The sequence below is a fragment of the Gobio gobio genome, assembly GCF_949357685.1.
Source record: "Gobio gobio genome assembly, chromosome: 20".
In the NCBI taxonomy this organism is placed as follows: Eukaryota; Metazoa; Chordata; class Actinopteri; order Cypriniformes; family Gobionidae; genus Gobio; species Gobio gobio.
The window spans coordinates 17,679,378-17,696,518 of record NC_137113.1 but is presented as its reverse complement, the minus strand read 5'-3'; the positions used below and the strand labels follow the sequence as shown (position 1 = coordinate 17,696,518).

General features: G+C 36.0%; 2 protein-coding genes across 3 annotated transcripts; one reads left to right on the top strand and one right to left on the bottom strand.

Moving 5' to 3' along the window:
• Window positions 1-433: 433 nt before the first annotated feature.
• Window positions 434-3,879, top strand: LOC307116968 (putative E3 ubiquitin-protein ligase TRIML1). Its single transcript, XM_079801587.1, has 6 exons — window positions 434-709; window positions 788-883; window positions 959-1,192; window positions 2,276-2,295; window positions 2,571-2,713; window positions 2,919-3,879. The coding sequence occupies exons 1-6, from the start codon at window positions 689-691 to the stop codon at window positions 3,494-3,496; spliced, it is 1,092 nt and encodes a 363-aa protein (XP_079657713.1). The 5' UTR covers window positions 434-688; the 3' UTR covers window positions 3,497-3,879.
• A 395-nt stretch (window positions 3,880-4,274) lies between these two features.
• On the bottom strand, window positions 4,275-15,201 carry casp7 (caspase 7, apoptosis-related cysteine peptidase). 2 transcript variants are annotated; one of them, XM_079801152.1, is made up of 7 exons: window positions 15,099-15,201; window positions 13,988-14,110; window positions 9,858-10,006; window positions 9,172-9,300; window positions 8,368-8,543; window positions 8,033-8,171; window positions 4,275-6,018 (listed from the first exon to the last, which is right to left on the bottom strand). In XM_079801152.1, the coding sequence occupies exons 2-7, from the start codon at window positions 14,107-14,109 to the stop codon at window positions 5,792-5,794; spliced, it is 942 nt and encodes a 313-aa protein (XP_079657278.1). In that variant the 5' UTR covers window position 14,110; window positions 15,099-15,201; the 3' UTR covers window positions 4,275-5,791. The 2 variants fall into 2 exon arrangements, with proteins under 2 accessions (XP_079657278.1, XP_079657279.1); XM_079801153.1 differs by having other exon boundaries at window positions 8,073-8,171; window positions 15,099-15,180.
• Between the last annotated feature and the right edge of the window lie 1,940 nt (window positions 15,202-17,141).

The following is a 17,141-nucleotide window of genomic DNA, read 5'->3' as shown; positions in this document are numbered from 1 at the left end:
AATGGCACTGTGAAAAGAAGTTGGCCATGATGAGTCAGGGATAGAAAGACAGGCGGCAGCTGCAGGTGGCTTGGCACAGGCCTCAATCCAAATATTCTTACTCATACGCAATTCATAGAATGTGTATCAGTCATTACAGAGGCTAACAGGGTCATGGCTGAAGCCTATAATTAGTGCTACCTGCTCTGGAATTCGACCCAGTTGCGACACGCAAAATTAAAATGTGCAAAACTTTAAACACATCTGTAGATGAGAACCCTGTAAAATCTTTCCTCAAAGGTTAAACTGGAGACCCTATTTAAACATCTAAAAATTAGCTCTTGCGACACATGCATCAACACTTGCAACACATCAAAAGTCTTCCATGTGAGACGGAGATATAAATAGACGCTTTGTTTGGCTAGAAGTGCTGCTTCCCTTCTCTTTTGTGCACAATGTTCTCAGGCTACAGCAGGCCCAGTACAGCTTCCCTCAGCCAGATTTATGGACCACAGTCGTACAACACAAATACTTCCCAGGGCACAGGAACAACAGATGGACCATCACCCCTCCCCTATCCTTGGCATTTTAACCGTACAGTATAAAGCTCAAAATTGGGGCTTAGGCTATTCATTTGCCAGAGGAGAACAAGACTGGAAAGAAAACCAAACCAATCAAATTAAGGGAAGAACTGGTACAAGTAAAGTCAATGATGAAGACACAAACCCAGGTAAATATTCAGTGAATTTCTATTCATAATGATGGATATTTTCAATTTGATCTTGACTTTTGCTACTTCTCATTCAAGGACACCTCAATAAAACATCAGGGGCATCTAAAGAGACAAAGAGACATTCTGGCTTTCCGAATGAAGAAGCTGTCGTCAAAACAATCTGTCTTCAATGTAAGTTGGCGAAACTTCCATTAACGTCTGGCAGTGGGGTTCGTTGTATCTTGAGTATCTTTCATTATTTCACAGAGCAAGACTGCAACTCTAAAAGAGAAGATTAAGAAAAAATATGATGACATGAAAAGGGTTTTGGATGAGGATCTTAGAATTACACTAAGCCAGCTGGATCTTGAGACAGAGGCCATGGAGAGAACTGTTGAGGACAGCATTGAAAAGTGCTACCGCCTCACGCAGGAAATCGATCAGCAGCTCGCGGAACTATCTGCACAGATGGAGAAAGATCAATGTCAGGGTCAAGAGAAGGTGCGGTTTTAGTCCAGAATGGTGCTTTGTAGTAGCACATTTTTTAGATGGAAATGCATAGCTGAGGTAGTAACCAAATATAATAACAAATACTCTTGAGCACTCAACTCCAAATTGCTTTTTTTCTCTTTTTAATGCCAAGGACCCCCAAATGTAATCCCTCAAATATAAAGGCAGCTGCAGTATTGTTGAAAATATATTTTTTTTTTTACAAAGAAATGAATACTTTTGTCTAGCAGAGATGCTTTGAAATGATGAAAAATGAAAGACGTTTTCACAAAAATATTAAGCAGCTCAACCAGTATTAACATTGATAATAATAAGAAATGTTAGAATGATTTCTGAAGGATCATGTGACACTGAAGACTGGAGTAATGATGCTGAAAAAATATTAACATGGAAAAATGTATTTGAAACTAATAATAAACAATATTACAGTATTTTTTTTATTTAAATATATGCAGCCATGGTGTGTATGAAAGACTTCTTTCAAAAATATTTAAATATATATTTTCTTGTGTAAAGCCCATTTTATACAGTTTGATAAAATAGTGATATTGTAAAGGAATTAAATATTTACTAGGTTTTATATTGTCATTGTAATAAGGCAAACTGTTAAAACATTATCTGGCCAATAATTTAGAGATTAATTAATTTTTCCCCCCACAAAACTATGTAGATTATCGTAGATTATCATCAGTAGAATACAATAATTGCTTTAATTAATTCAATTAATTCATTCAAATCAATGAATTTATTGATTTCATGATCAGTCTTTAGAAAGCAGAATTAAATATTAATTTTATATAAATATTTGAAATATTTATATTAATTTTATATAAATATTTAAAATATTTGGACAAAATACGCTAACGTTTAATTATCTTAAGTGCCCATGTTAAATATATATAACAGCTTTAAATTATTATTATTATTATTTTGCAGAGAAGTAGCGCAATTACTTTGCCAATTGCTTTGGATTAAAGTGACTGCTCCATACTTAAATTAAGGCAAATGCAGTGTGGAAATGTTCTACAAATAGCTTACTTTTTCAACCTGTCTCAACCTCTCTTTTTCTTACAGATGTCAGAGATGGAAGAAAGGTAAGTAGTGTTGCAGTTGTGGAAATTTGGTTTCTAGCTGGCCCATGACGGAAATTTAAGTTCAATAAGAAGGCTATGTAAACACTCTAAAATTACTGGAATATTTTACTCTTCTTTGTTTTTGGATTTAAATGGTTTTCTTGTTTTGACAAATTTGTGGGACGGAAATTGGCCAAGCATTTAATCAAGCATGCGGTCTGACATTTCTGCAACAACACCACTTCCTTCTTGTGTGACATGAGCATTTTTCTGCACACGTTCTTCCTTGTTTATAGAATAATGGAGACTCTGAAGAAGACTGATCCAGAGTTAATGCAGATGGATGAATTTAAGAATGAACAGCTTCTCTGCTTAACCATCAACCTGCTGTTGTTCATACGCTCTCAGGTTCCTGTCACCAAGAAACTCTTCCAAAGCTGTGAGGATCTTCACATTTTCACATGAGAATTACTCTAGCGCTTTTACTATGTACAGCTAAAGCAAGTTCAAAAATTCCTGCAATGTTTACCATCGTTCTAACTCTCATGCTAAACCTGTCCTGAACCCCTCAGAGCTCTCACAAGGAATTTGTTTCTATTTATAGAGTCTAATTTTATGACGCCTTAGTACTTTCCATTTTTCAGATGCCCAAGAAGTTGTTTTGGACCCTGACTCTGCTCACCCGAAGCTTATTGTTTCCCCTGAGGGCGACTCAATCTCTTACACTGACACTTGGCAGGAAGTTTCTGAAAACCCCTCTCGATTTGACACCACCCTGAATGTGATTAGCCGAGAGGGCTTTACGGATGTTCGCAACTACTGGGAGGTGCAGGTTGCTGGGAAGACATACTGGGAACTAGGCCTCACATACCCTACAATCCCCAGGAAGGGCAGAGAGGAAGACTGCTGGTTGGGACGGGGCCCAACGTCCTGGTGTGTTGAGTATTTCAATGGAGACTACACAGCCTGGCACAATGGCGTTCCCCATGAGCTCACCCATGTAAGTGGGAGAAACTTCCAGCGCATTGGCATCTTCTCCAGCTCAGAGGGAGGTTTGATTTGTTTTTTGGGGGCAGACACCATGACGCCCCTGTACAGTTTTTGTGCAGGAACTTTCACAGACTTGCTCTTCCAGGCTGTCTGTCCTGGCCATGAGAACCAGGGGACAAACACGAAACCGCTGCTGATTTGCGATGCCTCGAAATCCGCCCCCGCTTTGTGATGGACAACCAATGAGGGTTGGGGTCTGGATTTATCTAAGCGAAAGAGGTTGCTGTGCGCAGGTTGCAAAAAAAAAAAAAAGAAGTGTTTTGGAATGATTAGTTGGAAAATGTTCCTTAGCTTTGTCGTGTTCCTTATGGTTGATTGATATTTCTTGAACTTGTTTGTATAAAATAATCTGTGCCATTTGTGGTGTATTAGTTTACTGTATAAATGGGAAAGTATGAGTTTACATGTTACTACATTTTTCCCTATGTACACTACCAATCAAATATTTGGGATCAGAATTTTTTCTTCAGCAAGGACACATTAAATTGATCCAAGTGACAGTTAAGACATTTATGTTTCACTATATTTCTATTTTAAATAAATGCTGTTCTTTTGAACTTTTTATTTCTTAAAAATTCCCGAAAACAAATAAATATATATATATATATATATTTATCACGGTTTCCACAAAAATATTGTGCAGTGAGTAAGAAATTTTTCTTGAGCAGCAAATCAGTAGGGTTTGAAGGAATTATGTGACTGAAGACTGGAGTAATGATGCTGAAAATTCAGCTTTGCCATTAAATAATAAATTACATTTTAAAATATATTAAAGTAGAAAATGGTTATTTTAAATTGTAATAATATTTCACAATATTACTGTATTTTTTTTATCAAATAAATGCAACCTCTGTGAGCATAAGAGACTTCTTTCAAAAACATCTTACTGACCCCAAACTTTTTAATAGTAGTGTATAGCCTAGAAGTATCAATAAAAAAAGACAAGAGTTCAATAAAGTTTTTTTTTAATACAATAAAATAAGGCTTACAAAGGTATTCGTTTGAAGTTAAGTAATTTAAACAAAAATCAGCCCCACTTTATACAATGCATTGTTGACACTATGTAAACACATTTTTCAGGGCACTTGTCCCAATATGATATATTTTTAAACTCTTTTCTATAAACATTCCTATTATCACAGTAAAGCATTTAAATTTTAAAACGATGTAGTATAAATTTAATTAAAAAAAAAAAATCCATTTCAAAACAAGTGGAGCTAACATTTCCTTTAAATAAGTTGGAGCACTTCACTAATATCCATGCATAAAGAAAAGAAGGCCTTTAATCTATTGCAGTCGGTCGGTCGCACAGGCTGGCAGATTCAGTGTGTGATCTGGATGAACAATCAATAACTGAGAATGAAAATACAGAAAGAACCAAAAGGAAAGGAAAACTGTAGGACGAAACCAAAGACAAGCTCTGAACACATCAGAACCTTCCATCAAGGTTCAAACAGCATGTTAGGTCAGATGGATGATAAATGGTTTAAATGGTCACCAGTAATTCAATAGCTGCCTCTGTAGATTATAGACGGATTCGGTCTAAAACATCAGTAAATACTGCATGAAGACTTTAAAGCTACCGTGTGCTCAAAATACACTGGATGCATGCAGATCTGATTGAGGTTTTTCAGTGAATGCAAACTAACCAGCGAGGGATAAATGAATAGCTTTTAAAACCAGTCAGGTGTCAGCATTACTTCACTATTTGCCACTCCATTTCCATTCATGCCCTTTCTTTGACCCCCTTTGAAGAGCATTCTGGAATAACCAAACCAAACCAAACTGAAATGCTACAAATGGCCATTTATGCTTAGAGTTAATGCTTGAGTTGTTTGTCTGTCTAATTATCAAAATAAAAACAGAACAACAGCAACGTTTGTGTGTGGTCTTTTTTCAATTAGGTTTTATCCAGCAGGGTAAAACTTTCAAATTTGGCAAATCAACATGGATATTTGACACTGCCGGTTGACAAAGATCATATGTGACATCACTATTCTCTGGAATACTCTGAGGAAGTTGAAATAGAACATGCACTGAGAAGGTTGTGCACTCGAACAAGAAGTAGCACAGAGGAAGACCTCTTCGGTGTCCGTATGCATAGCGTAACGTAAAAAAATGCTTTCATACACACACTTCCAAATGGGATCATCCCTGAATGTTGTGTCCGCTTGGTCGAGTGAAGTCAATCGTTTGGTCAGTCAGTGGTCAGTCTTTGTACACCTGATGTGTCTTTCCTGCCTGCCATCCTAAAATGTGCACCGTAAAAATTTTTTGCTCAAGTATTAGACTGAGGTTTCCCTCCTTATGGCGGATCAATGACAAAAAAAGGATAACAATTTGGTTAATATTTACTGTTAAAAGATCAATTAAAAGTGTGCTACTATAATGTCCTTGGCAAGAAAATGTGTGTGCTGAGAAAAGGCAGACGGGGCACAGCATGTGAAGATGGTCTACTCTACTCAAATCAGTTGAAGTAGAGCTCTTTAGTCAACATGGACACCACGCAAGGTATCTGTTTCTTCTCGCTAAAACGAGGGTCCTCCGACCAGGACTCGAAGCTGGTGGCCACCTTGTAGTTGACCCGTGTGAGAATCTGCATGATCTCAAGTTGCTTGCCAAACTCATCAAGAACGTTACAGAGGGCCTGGACAAACCAGGACCCTCTGCCTGGATTCCTCCAGGAGTAGTAACCTGTGAGAACAAATGTGGAAGAATTTTAAAAATAACATTTTAACCCAGGGCTGCACTCTAAAAAAAAAGGCTCGTAATCATAGGGGAACCTTTTTTAGTGCTATATAGCACCAATTTTGGTGCTTCAGTGGTTCTTCAGCGGTTCTTCAGAGGTGCTATATAGCACCTTAGTCAAAGAACCGGTGAAGAACCTCTGAAGAACCGCTGAAGAACCTCTGAAGAACCGCTGAAGAACCACTGAAGCACCAAAATTGGTGCTATATAGCACTAAAAAAGGTTCCCCTATGATTACGAGCCAAGAACCATTTTTGGTGCAATATAGAACCTTTTTTTTTTTAGAGTGTGGGTATCTATTCAGATATCAGATTCACAAACTCGAAATTTGATTCAATTCGCATTTACCTGGGTAAATACTTTAATATCCATTTTTCTTATAGATGAAACACATTTATATATACAAATCATATACAAAAATACACTTTTTTGTATTTTATTTTATTATACAAAGACTTGTATAAAAGTAATTTTTTTAATGAAAGAAGCCACATGCCCATCAAGACTGCATTTATTGGATCAAAAATACAGTAAAAACAGTAATATTAGTATTATATTAGTATATATTAGTAGTATAACAGTATAATATTGTGAAATAAATACAAATAATATATATATATGTATATATAAAAAGTATTTTATATATACATTTTTTATATGTAAATTATTCATGTGATACTACTCCAGTCTTCAGTGTCACATGATCCTTCAGAAATAATTGTAATATGATGATTTGCTGCTCAAGAAACATTTCTTATTATTATCAATGTTAAAAACGGTTGTGTTGATTAATATTTTTGTGGAAACTGTGATACTTTTTTCAGGATGGAGAGACTATAGTCAAAGTATAAAAGTATTAGTTTCTTTTTGTGCTGGGCAATCGATTAATCATGATTAATCACATCCAAAATAAAAGTTTGAGTGATATGTATCCAAAAACTAAACAATTGATTCATAATATTGTTATTTGTATTGCTGTTATTGTTATTATTACTACTAATACTGCTGCTGCAACTACCATTGCTACTATTATTATTACTATTATTATAACTACGTTTACTACAATTATTATTATTTGGACTGTTTTAAATTGTTTCGAAATTGATTTCTCAGTCAGTGACTCCGTAATCATAAAAAGAATTCAATAAATAAATAGTGAAGTCACTAATAACAAATCACACTTGATTAACCTACTGCCTAAACTTATAAAGTACCTCTATAAAATGTAATATCTATATAATGTGCTGTTTTTCTTTCTTATTGTTTATTATTATATATATATATGCATATATATTTTTTTATTAATTGTTTTTGTTTTGTTTGTTTTTTGTTTTCTCCCCCAAACTGTGTGTATGTGTTTGTGCCTTGTCTCTCACTTTGTATAAGCAGCTGTGTGGTGTTTGTGTTTACATAATATATGTGTGTAATTATTATTAGTATAATTATTATGTATATATAAATACACACACATGCATGTATATATTTAAGACAAATATGTTATATTTATAAATAAAATATTTATAAATATAAGATACATCTATATATACAGTATATACATGCAAATATTGCATATATATATATATATATATATATATATATATATATATATATATATATATATATATATATATATATATATATATATATATACACACATACACATGAAGGAGTGAGTATTTATATATACACAGTACACACATAATACATATATATATATGTACATAATACATATATTATGTAAACACTAACTTTTATTAATCGATTGCCCAGCACTTATCAACTCCTGAGTTTGTATTCTTTTTGATTGAATCATAAAAGTAATCTGTCCATGAATGAGACTAGACTGTTCACTGCTGTTTGTTATTGTGTGCAGATCTAGAGCCATTATTCTTGCTATTATTTTGTGTGACCTTTTGAGACTAAATTTCCTGCATTCCATTACTAAGAGTAGACAGATTACCTGGCACAGTTGAATATGCAAATAGGAAGTCTGCCTCTACCGGAATCTTGTGTCTTGGATTGGCATCTGTCTCTATCGTGTCATTGGGCGGTCCTGAGTCGGTCTGTATGCCTTCATCAAACTCTGAACCCCGACAAGCCTGCCATTAAAAACACACTGACATGTCAATATCTGCCTAGTGTGCACTTCAAAAAACAGGTTCACTCCGGGTGCGACTCAAATAGCATCAAAACAATAGACACCGTTGTATGAAGCTGCTCCATTTTCTCCTCCTTCACTTCTTCCTCATCCTCCTCTCTCCTCCCCAAATCCTCCTGTAGCCCTGCTCCTCTTACCTGGATGAAAAAGAGCTTTGGCTTGCCCACGAGGCTCTTGCACATGTCTCCTTTGAAGAGCGAGGTCATGCTCTTGATGGGCATGGCTCCGTCCGTGCCGTAAATCATGCCCTCCTCGCCATGGCTCAGCAAGATGCAGGCGAAGCAGGAGCTTTCGCTGTGGTCCTCTTCTGAGACTGAAATACATAGAAAAAGCAAACTGTTTTGTCACACTTTCAACTTTAGTTATCTTAATGTAGAGAGACTTTGGGTTTGCCAACAGCAGGGGGTGCAACAGCGCATTAGTAATTTGGGCCACTAAACAGTAGAGGGCAGCAGACTCGACACTGAAAAGCATAGCTAAAATGGTTCCATTGGTGACTATATTAGCTTTTTTTTCATGCTTATAATGTATACCTGTAATGTAATTAGCTAAGTGGCACACTCACACCTAACAGCCTATGTAGAACAACCCAAAACGGTCATTTATGAGGTTTCATGATGGTTATAGTGCATTAGAAAACAGGTATACCTATGTAGTCAGGCGACAGTGAGGCAGCACAATAGGAACAGAACTTTAAACAAACAACAATCAAAACAACATATGCCATTATGCAATCTTCCAGCAATCGGGCAGGCCAACCACATTCCCCAAATATTCCATAACATGTTTTAGATTTTGTTCTGGCTCTTAATAAATTCTTACATATATTCTAAATATATTATTTTAATAAAATCATTTCCGGGCTGAATTATGTAAGTGTAATGTGTAATGTAATGGCTTTTTAATGGTTTGGTGTAAAGATGAATATTTTGGCCACTCACCTTCTTTAAGTAGCTGCTCCATTTTCTTACAGGTCTGGTCATTGTAGATGAAAACATCAAAGCCCAAGCTTTTAAAGCACTTGAACAGCTCTCCAGCATCCCGATCTGTGCCATTGCGTACATTCATCCCTTAAACACAGAGCACAAAGTTATCGACATAGTAACTTTAAATAGCCGTCAACATAAAATGGTTATTTTTTAAAATATTTTAAATGTAGTCATTAATGCCTGTGGTGTTTTTACAGAAACTAGGGTTACTATGGTAAATGTTAGTAAGAAAAGTCACAGAAGAGCAAGTTTAATTGTGTTCAAAGTAGATTTTCTTTTTTTGTATCCTAATGTTTATACATAAAAGTCATTTGTCTACTTTTGCAACGATACACAGGTAAGCAATTTTAACAAATCATTTGGCATTAAATGTGTTTTAGAATAAAAGTAAACTTTATATCAATGACAAATAATTGACAAAAATCAATGCAGAATGATGACAATATATGAACTATTTGGTAGAGCCTCATAATAATAAAAAAAAACAGTTGAGTATGTGTTTTTTTATTTATTATGAGTATTGCCCCAATGAACTACAAAATGCAATAAATTCAGCTGTTTTTGCTGGATGTGCCAATTAAATCATTAAGCAATTTAATATCGATTCAACACAGGAAGTCATGGAGATGAAGACTCACCGGTATTTTCATCAAAGTTCTTGTTGTTGATGATGATGCACTTGCCAACGCGCTGGTGGCTCATCTTATACTGGAATGTTGGTGAAACAATCCTGTAATGGCTTTCAGAAGATTGCTCTTTTTCCTGCTGCTTCCCATCCTTCTTCTTGCTGAGAGACAGAGATGGACAGTTAACCAATCTTATTACAGAACCTTAATTCAATAGAGCACCCAAAAAAAAGTATGGTACTCAAAGAGACATTGGCACGCATCAAAACAATAATAAAATAAAGCTCATCTGTAAGTCAATCCAACCTCAAGCAAAATACAACCCATGCCCGTTAGAGGATAGACAGGGATATCCGGCCTCATGAAGACAATTAAATCCCTTTATCGATCATAATATGAGCTGCATGGTGTCTCAAAGAAATAATATTCCACATGCCTGAGGGAAAATTCTCACAGACGTCTCATATCTCCATTGTCAAATTTCCAAAGAACCCATCCAGATTAGTAGGCCCACTGTGGCCACTGGATGTACAATATGTGCCAGGATTCCAGAAGAGCCTAGTCATCACGTTACCCAACCACAACAATGGGTTCCTGCCTATACACACACTCTCTCGCACACATGAACAGTGGAGTGAATCACAGGTGTCCCATGTGATGTGGGGCAGCAAGCCCCCCCTAACTCCCCTCCAACTAGACCCTACCTCATATCCCATTTAAGCGCTCTCCTACCTGGGATCTTCATTAAATGGTACGCCACTCTGCATTGAAACGTGCTTCTCTTCCTGCTAGATCTGCTGAATTTGGCCCAAATTTTAGGCTCTTTTGGGTGGATTTTTTCCTTGTCGTGTGGTGTGGTCTGTGCTAGGGTCCTGGCATGCTCTATACTCTATAAAGAGTGGAGTGGTGGCTCCGCTGGGCAGGGGCGGCGCACGCTACCTGAGTCAGCACACACGCCACCCCCCAGAGCTTTCGAAAGGGCTATTCAAACCCATCGACCAGGGTCATGCAGGACATCAGCACACCTCCACTGACAAACATACTATCATACTTACATATTAGGGCTGTTCCTCAGAGCAAGAATACTCAAAAGTGCAGAATGACAGGCCACAAAAAGTACAATCTCTTCACATAAGTGTTTTTGTTTATTCGCAAAGGAACTAGTCGAGTATAATTTAAAATATGCAGGTGCTTTCCTATTGAAGACCTTTGAAATGTTATAAAACACATTCAAACACATTCAAATATAGCCTATGATGCAAGAGTTACAGCGGCCATGTAATTTACAAAGAGGACTTTGGCGCCACCTAGTGTATGACACAGCTTCAGGGTTTCTGCAGGTTTTAGGGAGGTACATTTAAGACCATTCTTAAATGTAAATGTCTAGGAAGCACACGATGCATTGTATTAGCAACACTTCAAAGTTCTCCATAACTTCATTAATTTTAGAAAAAATAGACTAAAGTTTGAGATAAGAAATCTCAGGAAATCTTGTGAAAGTGATTTTATGATTAAATCAAGAACAAATATCTGCCAATGGGTTCATAAAAATCGACCTTATTCAAATGTAAGTAATTTTCCTACCAAATGACAGATATTTGTTGTTGTTTTAAGCATAAACTTATTTAATTTGGTCAGATTTCTTCAAGTATTGTCAAGTATTTAAATGTATCTTGATTTAAGAATGTTTTGAATTTGTACTGGAAAACAAAAATCTCGAAGAAAGAACATATTTTTTTTGCAGTGCATGCAATTTAATTTTGCAATTAAATGTAGGGCCCTATGAAATCTGTTTTAATATTTTCTTTTATTTATTTTTGTTTATTCTGTTTGGACTTTGCTTTAATGGTTAAACTAAATTTGATTGACTTTCATTCATCTTCTGAACACAAATTAAGATATTTTTAAAGGTCCCGTTTTTCGTGTTTTTTTTTAAGCTTTGATTGTGTTTACAGTGTGCAATATAACGTGTTCATGTTTCATGTGTAAAAAAACAGTATTTTTCACACAATTTACTTATCTGTATACTGCTGTTTTCACTGTCCTCAAAACGGCCTGAGAATTTCCTCGTTCTATGAAGTCCCTCCTTCAGAAACACGTAACGAGTTCTGATTGTGCCAGCGGTTCCCGTGTTGTGATTCGACAGCAGCTTAGGGCACGTTGCCCGGGAAGGTCACGCCTCTTACCATAACGGGGAGATGAACGCGCTCAAACTACAGCCCCTGAAGGCCAAACAAAGGTGATTTGACTCCGGGATGAAAATAACAGCGTCTGATGGCGACAAACGCAACCGAACCGAACGCAACACTTCCTCTTCTCCACGAGGGAGCAACAAGACCACGCCCCCCTTTTCACGTATTCTTGTGGGCGGAGGTTAGTCGACAAACTGTTCTACTGACGTAATTAAAGCAGGATGTACAGGGATGTAGTCCAAACTGGCCGTTCGCTGTAGGCTTTGAAAGGGAACTTCTGTTAAATAAAATATCTCGCTTGGCATTGAACTTTGAGCTTTATAATTTTACAGGTATTATTTATGCTCTAACAGCAACATTACACAATAACTTAAGTTTGAAAAATGGGATCACGAAGAACAGGACCTTTAATGAAATGGGAAATATTTATGTCCCTCAATTGACAGTCTAAGCAACTACCACTTCAAAAGTTTATAAAGTGATCGTAAAACTGATCCATATGAATCAAGTGGTTTATTCCAAATTCTCTGAAGTGACTTGATCGCTTTATATGATGAACGGAAGTCTTACGGGTTTGGAACGACATTAAGGTGAGTAAATGATGACAGAATTTTCATTTTTGGTGTACTGACCTACTTTTGATTCATTCATCGAAAATTTGACAAATTCCGTGACAGTCGGCATTATACAGAAAATTCAATTTTTATGAATGGATTTTGCAATTCCATCCATGTTTTCTGCATCACAGAAATGTTCACCAATTTCTTGCCATGATATTAAATTTAAGACTTTCTGCTCCAATTTAAGACCTTTAAGGTTTTAATTTAAGGCCTTAAATTGTCAAATTAAGACTTTTTTTAAGACATGTGGAAACCCTGAGCTTTAAAGGGTTAGTTCACCCAAAAATGAAAATTCTGTCATTAATTACTCACCCTCATGTCGTTGGACACCCGTAAGTCCTCCGTTCATATTCGGAACACAAATGGAGATATTTTAGTTGAAAGCTGATGCTGAGAAAGGCTTCACACAGGCCTCCATTGGCATTCAGTACATTGACACTTCCAAGATCCACGAAAGGCACTTAAAACGTCGTTACAAAGTCTATCTCACCACAGTGGCTCTACAATAATCTTACGATGCGACGACAATAGTTTTTGTGCGCAAAAAAAAATCAAAATAACACCTTTATCCAACTTGTTCTCGACTTCCGTGTGCGCCTCCACGACGCATGCGCGAGAATATGACGCAGATCCGGCGTTCGGACATATGACCCAGAAGCGATTTGTTTACGAGCAGAGGAAGACGCGCGTGTCTAAGCTGTTGGATTCTACATTGATCGTGCTTTAGGTCCCGGCGTAGTGCTCAAAATGGGGTTAAAGTGTGTATTTCATGGATTCCCGAACACCGGCGCTACGTCATATTCTCGCGCATGCGTCGTGGAGGCACACGCGGAAGTCGAGAACAAGTTGGATAAAGGTGTTATTTTGATTTTTTTTTGCGCACAAAAACTATTGTCGTCGCATCGTAAGATTATTGTAGAGCCACTGTGGTGAGATAGACTTTGTAACGACGTTTTAAGTGCCTTTCGTGGATCTTGGAAGTGTCAATGTACTGAATGCCAATGGAGGCCTGTGTGAAGCCTTTCTCAGCCATCAGCTTTCAACTAAAATATCTTCATTTGTGTTCCGAATATGAACGGAGGTCTTACGGGTGTCCAACGACATGAGGGTGAGTAATTAATGACAGAATTTTCATTTTTGGGTGAACTAACCCTTTAACACGTGAAGGCTACTTTCAACTTTTCTCACTTTAAAAACAGGTTAGGTCACTAGTAGTGGTTGATATCTGCACATTGACATACATTAATGGATGGATGGATGGACAGACAGACAGACAGACAGACAGATAAATGGATGGATGCCATTGGAACATTAGAAAACACAATCTCACCTCCCAAAAAGGATAAATCTCCCTTTGCGGTCAGGTTTTGCATCTACCAGGTCTCCTTGTCCATAGTTCTCTTGGTCCTCCTCCGTCACCTCACTCTCAGCAGCAGGGGTTTCTTTATCCATTCTGGAGCAAGAATGAAAGCTGTTACTGATCAGTAACACAACGTCACTTTGGGGGAAATAAAGCTGAGTAACCTTGTGGAATTCCTGGCAGGCTGAAACTGGTTTTCAAGTTATAATTATCTTGACATGTCACACAATTTCCCCCAACAACAATTTACCACTGTAACAGAAGTCTCCAACTTTCCAAAATCATTTTGTGGGTACTTGGTATTGTCTACCACGGACATAAAAATAAGGACTTAAAATGGAAGAAAAGTTCTTAAACTTATTAATTCACCACGATTTTATAATAACTGTTTCTATGGTAAATCTCTTTTCAGTTTCATAAAGTCCCTTTCAAACAGTAGTGGACTGTTATATAACTCAAATACTCTGTACATTGACTTTTACTTTCACTTTGTGATGTTATCTCAAACATGTTTAATTATAGTTTTTCTTTAAAAAAAAAAATCTTTTTATAAAAATAAATAAAAGCCCCATGTTAGTATTGTTGGAGCTGATGAAGAAAAGCTATGACGTGTATAGCTACAGTTGGATAAGACATAGGTTAACACCCACAGAGGATTGTCGAAGGTAACATTATACAATTACTTTAGCAAATATTGATACTAGTATAGTTTAAGGCATTTACAATAAAGTATGTAACGCTAATGTGTTCTACAGCTAAAAGTTTTGCGAGCTGTGAAGGTCCCCCTAATACTTTCCGATGACAACTTGCTGAGTTTACTAGCATAAGTTACATGTCTTTCTGTGATTTTAATGTTTAACATTTGAATGACAGGATGAAACTTGTTTACAGACCTAAGTTTGGAATAATAAATATATACATTTTGATTCGTAAATCTTCAGTACGTAATGTTAATGCAACGCAGAATTTGTACAGTTAGCTAAACTTGATTTATACAGTCTATGAGATAAACAAAAATGATTCAGTTCAGCGTAGCTTGGTGTTTTCATAACATTACTATATCTTTGTTCTCGAAACTTACATTTCTGTCGGATCAGCCTGTGTTCTGTTGTTCTTCCAAATAAGTCCAAGGGCACTGTACTGAGAAAATGAAACTACGTTACTTTCAAATACCGATCTTCCGCCAGTCTGATATTTAAAGAAACAGTCCAAATTATAGCGCAAACTTCCTGTAGACTAGAATATAATACAAACAACTGAACCATGATATTAGTTGATATTAGTCAGAAATAAATATTATTTATTTATAGATTTAAACGAATTTTTTCATAATAATAATAATAATAATAGTAATAGTGTGTGTGTGTGTGTGTGTGTGTGTGTGTGTGTGTGTGTGTGTGTGTGTGTGTGTGTGTGTGTGTGTGTTAGGCCTATCAATGAAAAGGCAATGTTTGGTCAATGTTGTTTATACATTTTTAAATTACTGTGTAATTGTTATTGTATTATTGATGATATTATGGATCTCTATTGTAAATTGATTAATGAGCAGTGCGCAGGTAATGTGGCATGCGCAGGCATAGGCCTATTTTAAAAAAGATTAATGTGTTTTTGTAACACTAAGCTTTTTCACGCAAATCTCTCGACCCTAGAACTAAAGATGTAAATTGGATTATGAATGAAAGACTCGATCATCTTGTTTGTTGCCATACAATATCAATTACATGTTTTTAAGTTTTTATATGGAATGTAATTTGACACTTGGTTCTGAACGATAAACTGACTAAGATGATACTACTTTGTGCAGGTTGCTTTTATAGATATATAAAATACATGTATATATTATGTAATGGTTTTTATGTTGTTGGCAAAAACCATAGACAGGCAAAAACCCAAAACAGCGGAACAGAAATCAAAGATGGCGGGGAGCCAGAGCCAGACGGCAATGAACTTCAAACACGAAAAGCGACACCTGTGGACTAAACTCCAATGACCACTGTGTTTTTTTTTTTACAGTCTATATGCTACCACTGGATCACACAAGCGAACTGAACTGAAGTTCAGAAAACTCTTTCACAAAACTGAAACAAATGATATGTATTCATATAACCTAAAAGTTAAACAAATTTGGCTCAAAACACAAAACGAGGGTAGCTACAGGCTATTTGCGTAGCCTATATTTTCCCCCGAATAGTTTATTCCTTAAACGCCGGCTGCATTATTTTACATCACTGGTTTAGGCCTATTGCTGAAGTTTAGGCCAATGTTTTCCTTTTTATTGAAAAAAAGTTAATCTTTACACATTTAACATGCATATGTGTTACTTACAATTATATAGCACTTTTAGCTATAGCCTAATGGCGTACCTATAATATTTTTGCCTTATAATTAAAAAAAAAAAATAATTAAATTAAATTCCGTTTCCATGAAAGCAGAGGGCAGCCTACTATTCATAAGGGACAACTTGACTTATTTGATTATTTTATTTCAGAAATACAGCAAGTGACAAATTCCAGTGAAGATGGATACAAATAATGTTTGTATTTTACAAACATTATCAACCAGACTAAAATCAATACATTATCCCCATTAAATTTAAAGTAAATAAATGCCTTTTTATCCCAATGTGATGAGAAATAACCATGTGCCCATTTTGAACAGGCTCTTCATCCTAAGACCTATAACTTTTTGTATTTTCAGAATACTTTTTTTCAACATTGATAACACCATTGGCTTGACATAAGGGACATTCTTATTTATATTATAACTTTAATAGTTATTTATATTATTAATTTGTTTCGACTTGCAGTAAAAAAAAATGTAAAACTGTAAATGTCAGTGGAATAGAAATGTGCAAAACCATAGGATTTTCTTTTTGGATTTCTGTTATATTTTTGATGACTGATTGGCAGTGGACATGCTTGTCACCATATTTTGAAAATGACTTAATCGTGATATCTTAAAGTTAGCCGATGTAGTGTGAACAATTACATCTTATTTGAGAAAATGACGGAAAGCCATGATAGCATATGCTACTAGAAACTAAGGCATTTCATAATGTGTGCAATGACCCTTCTAGCCGTGACTTCATTCACCTATTTAGAGCATGTCTGTAGGCTCTGACTAA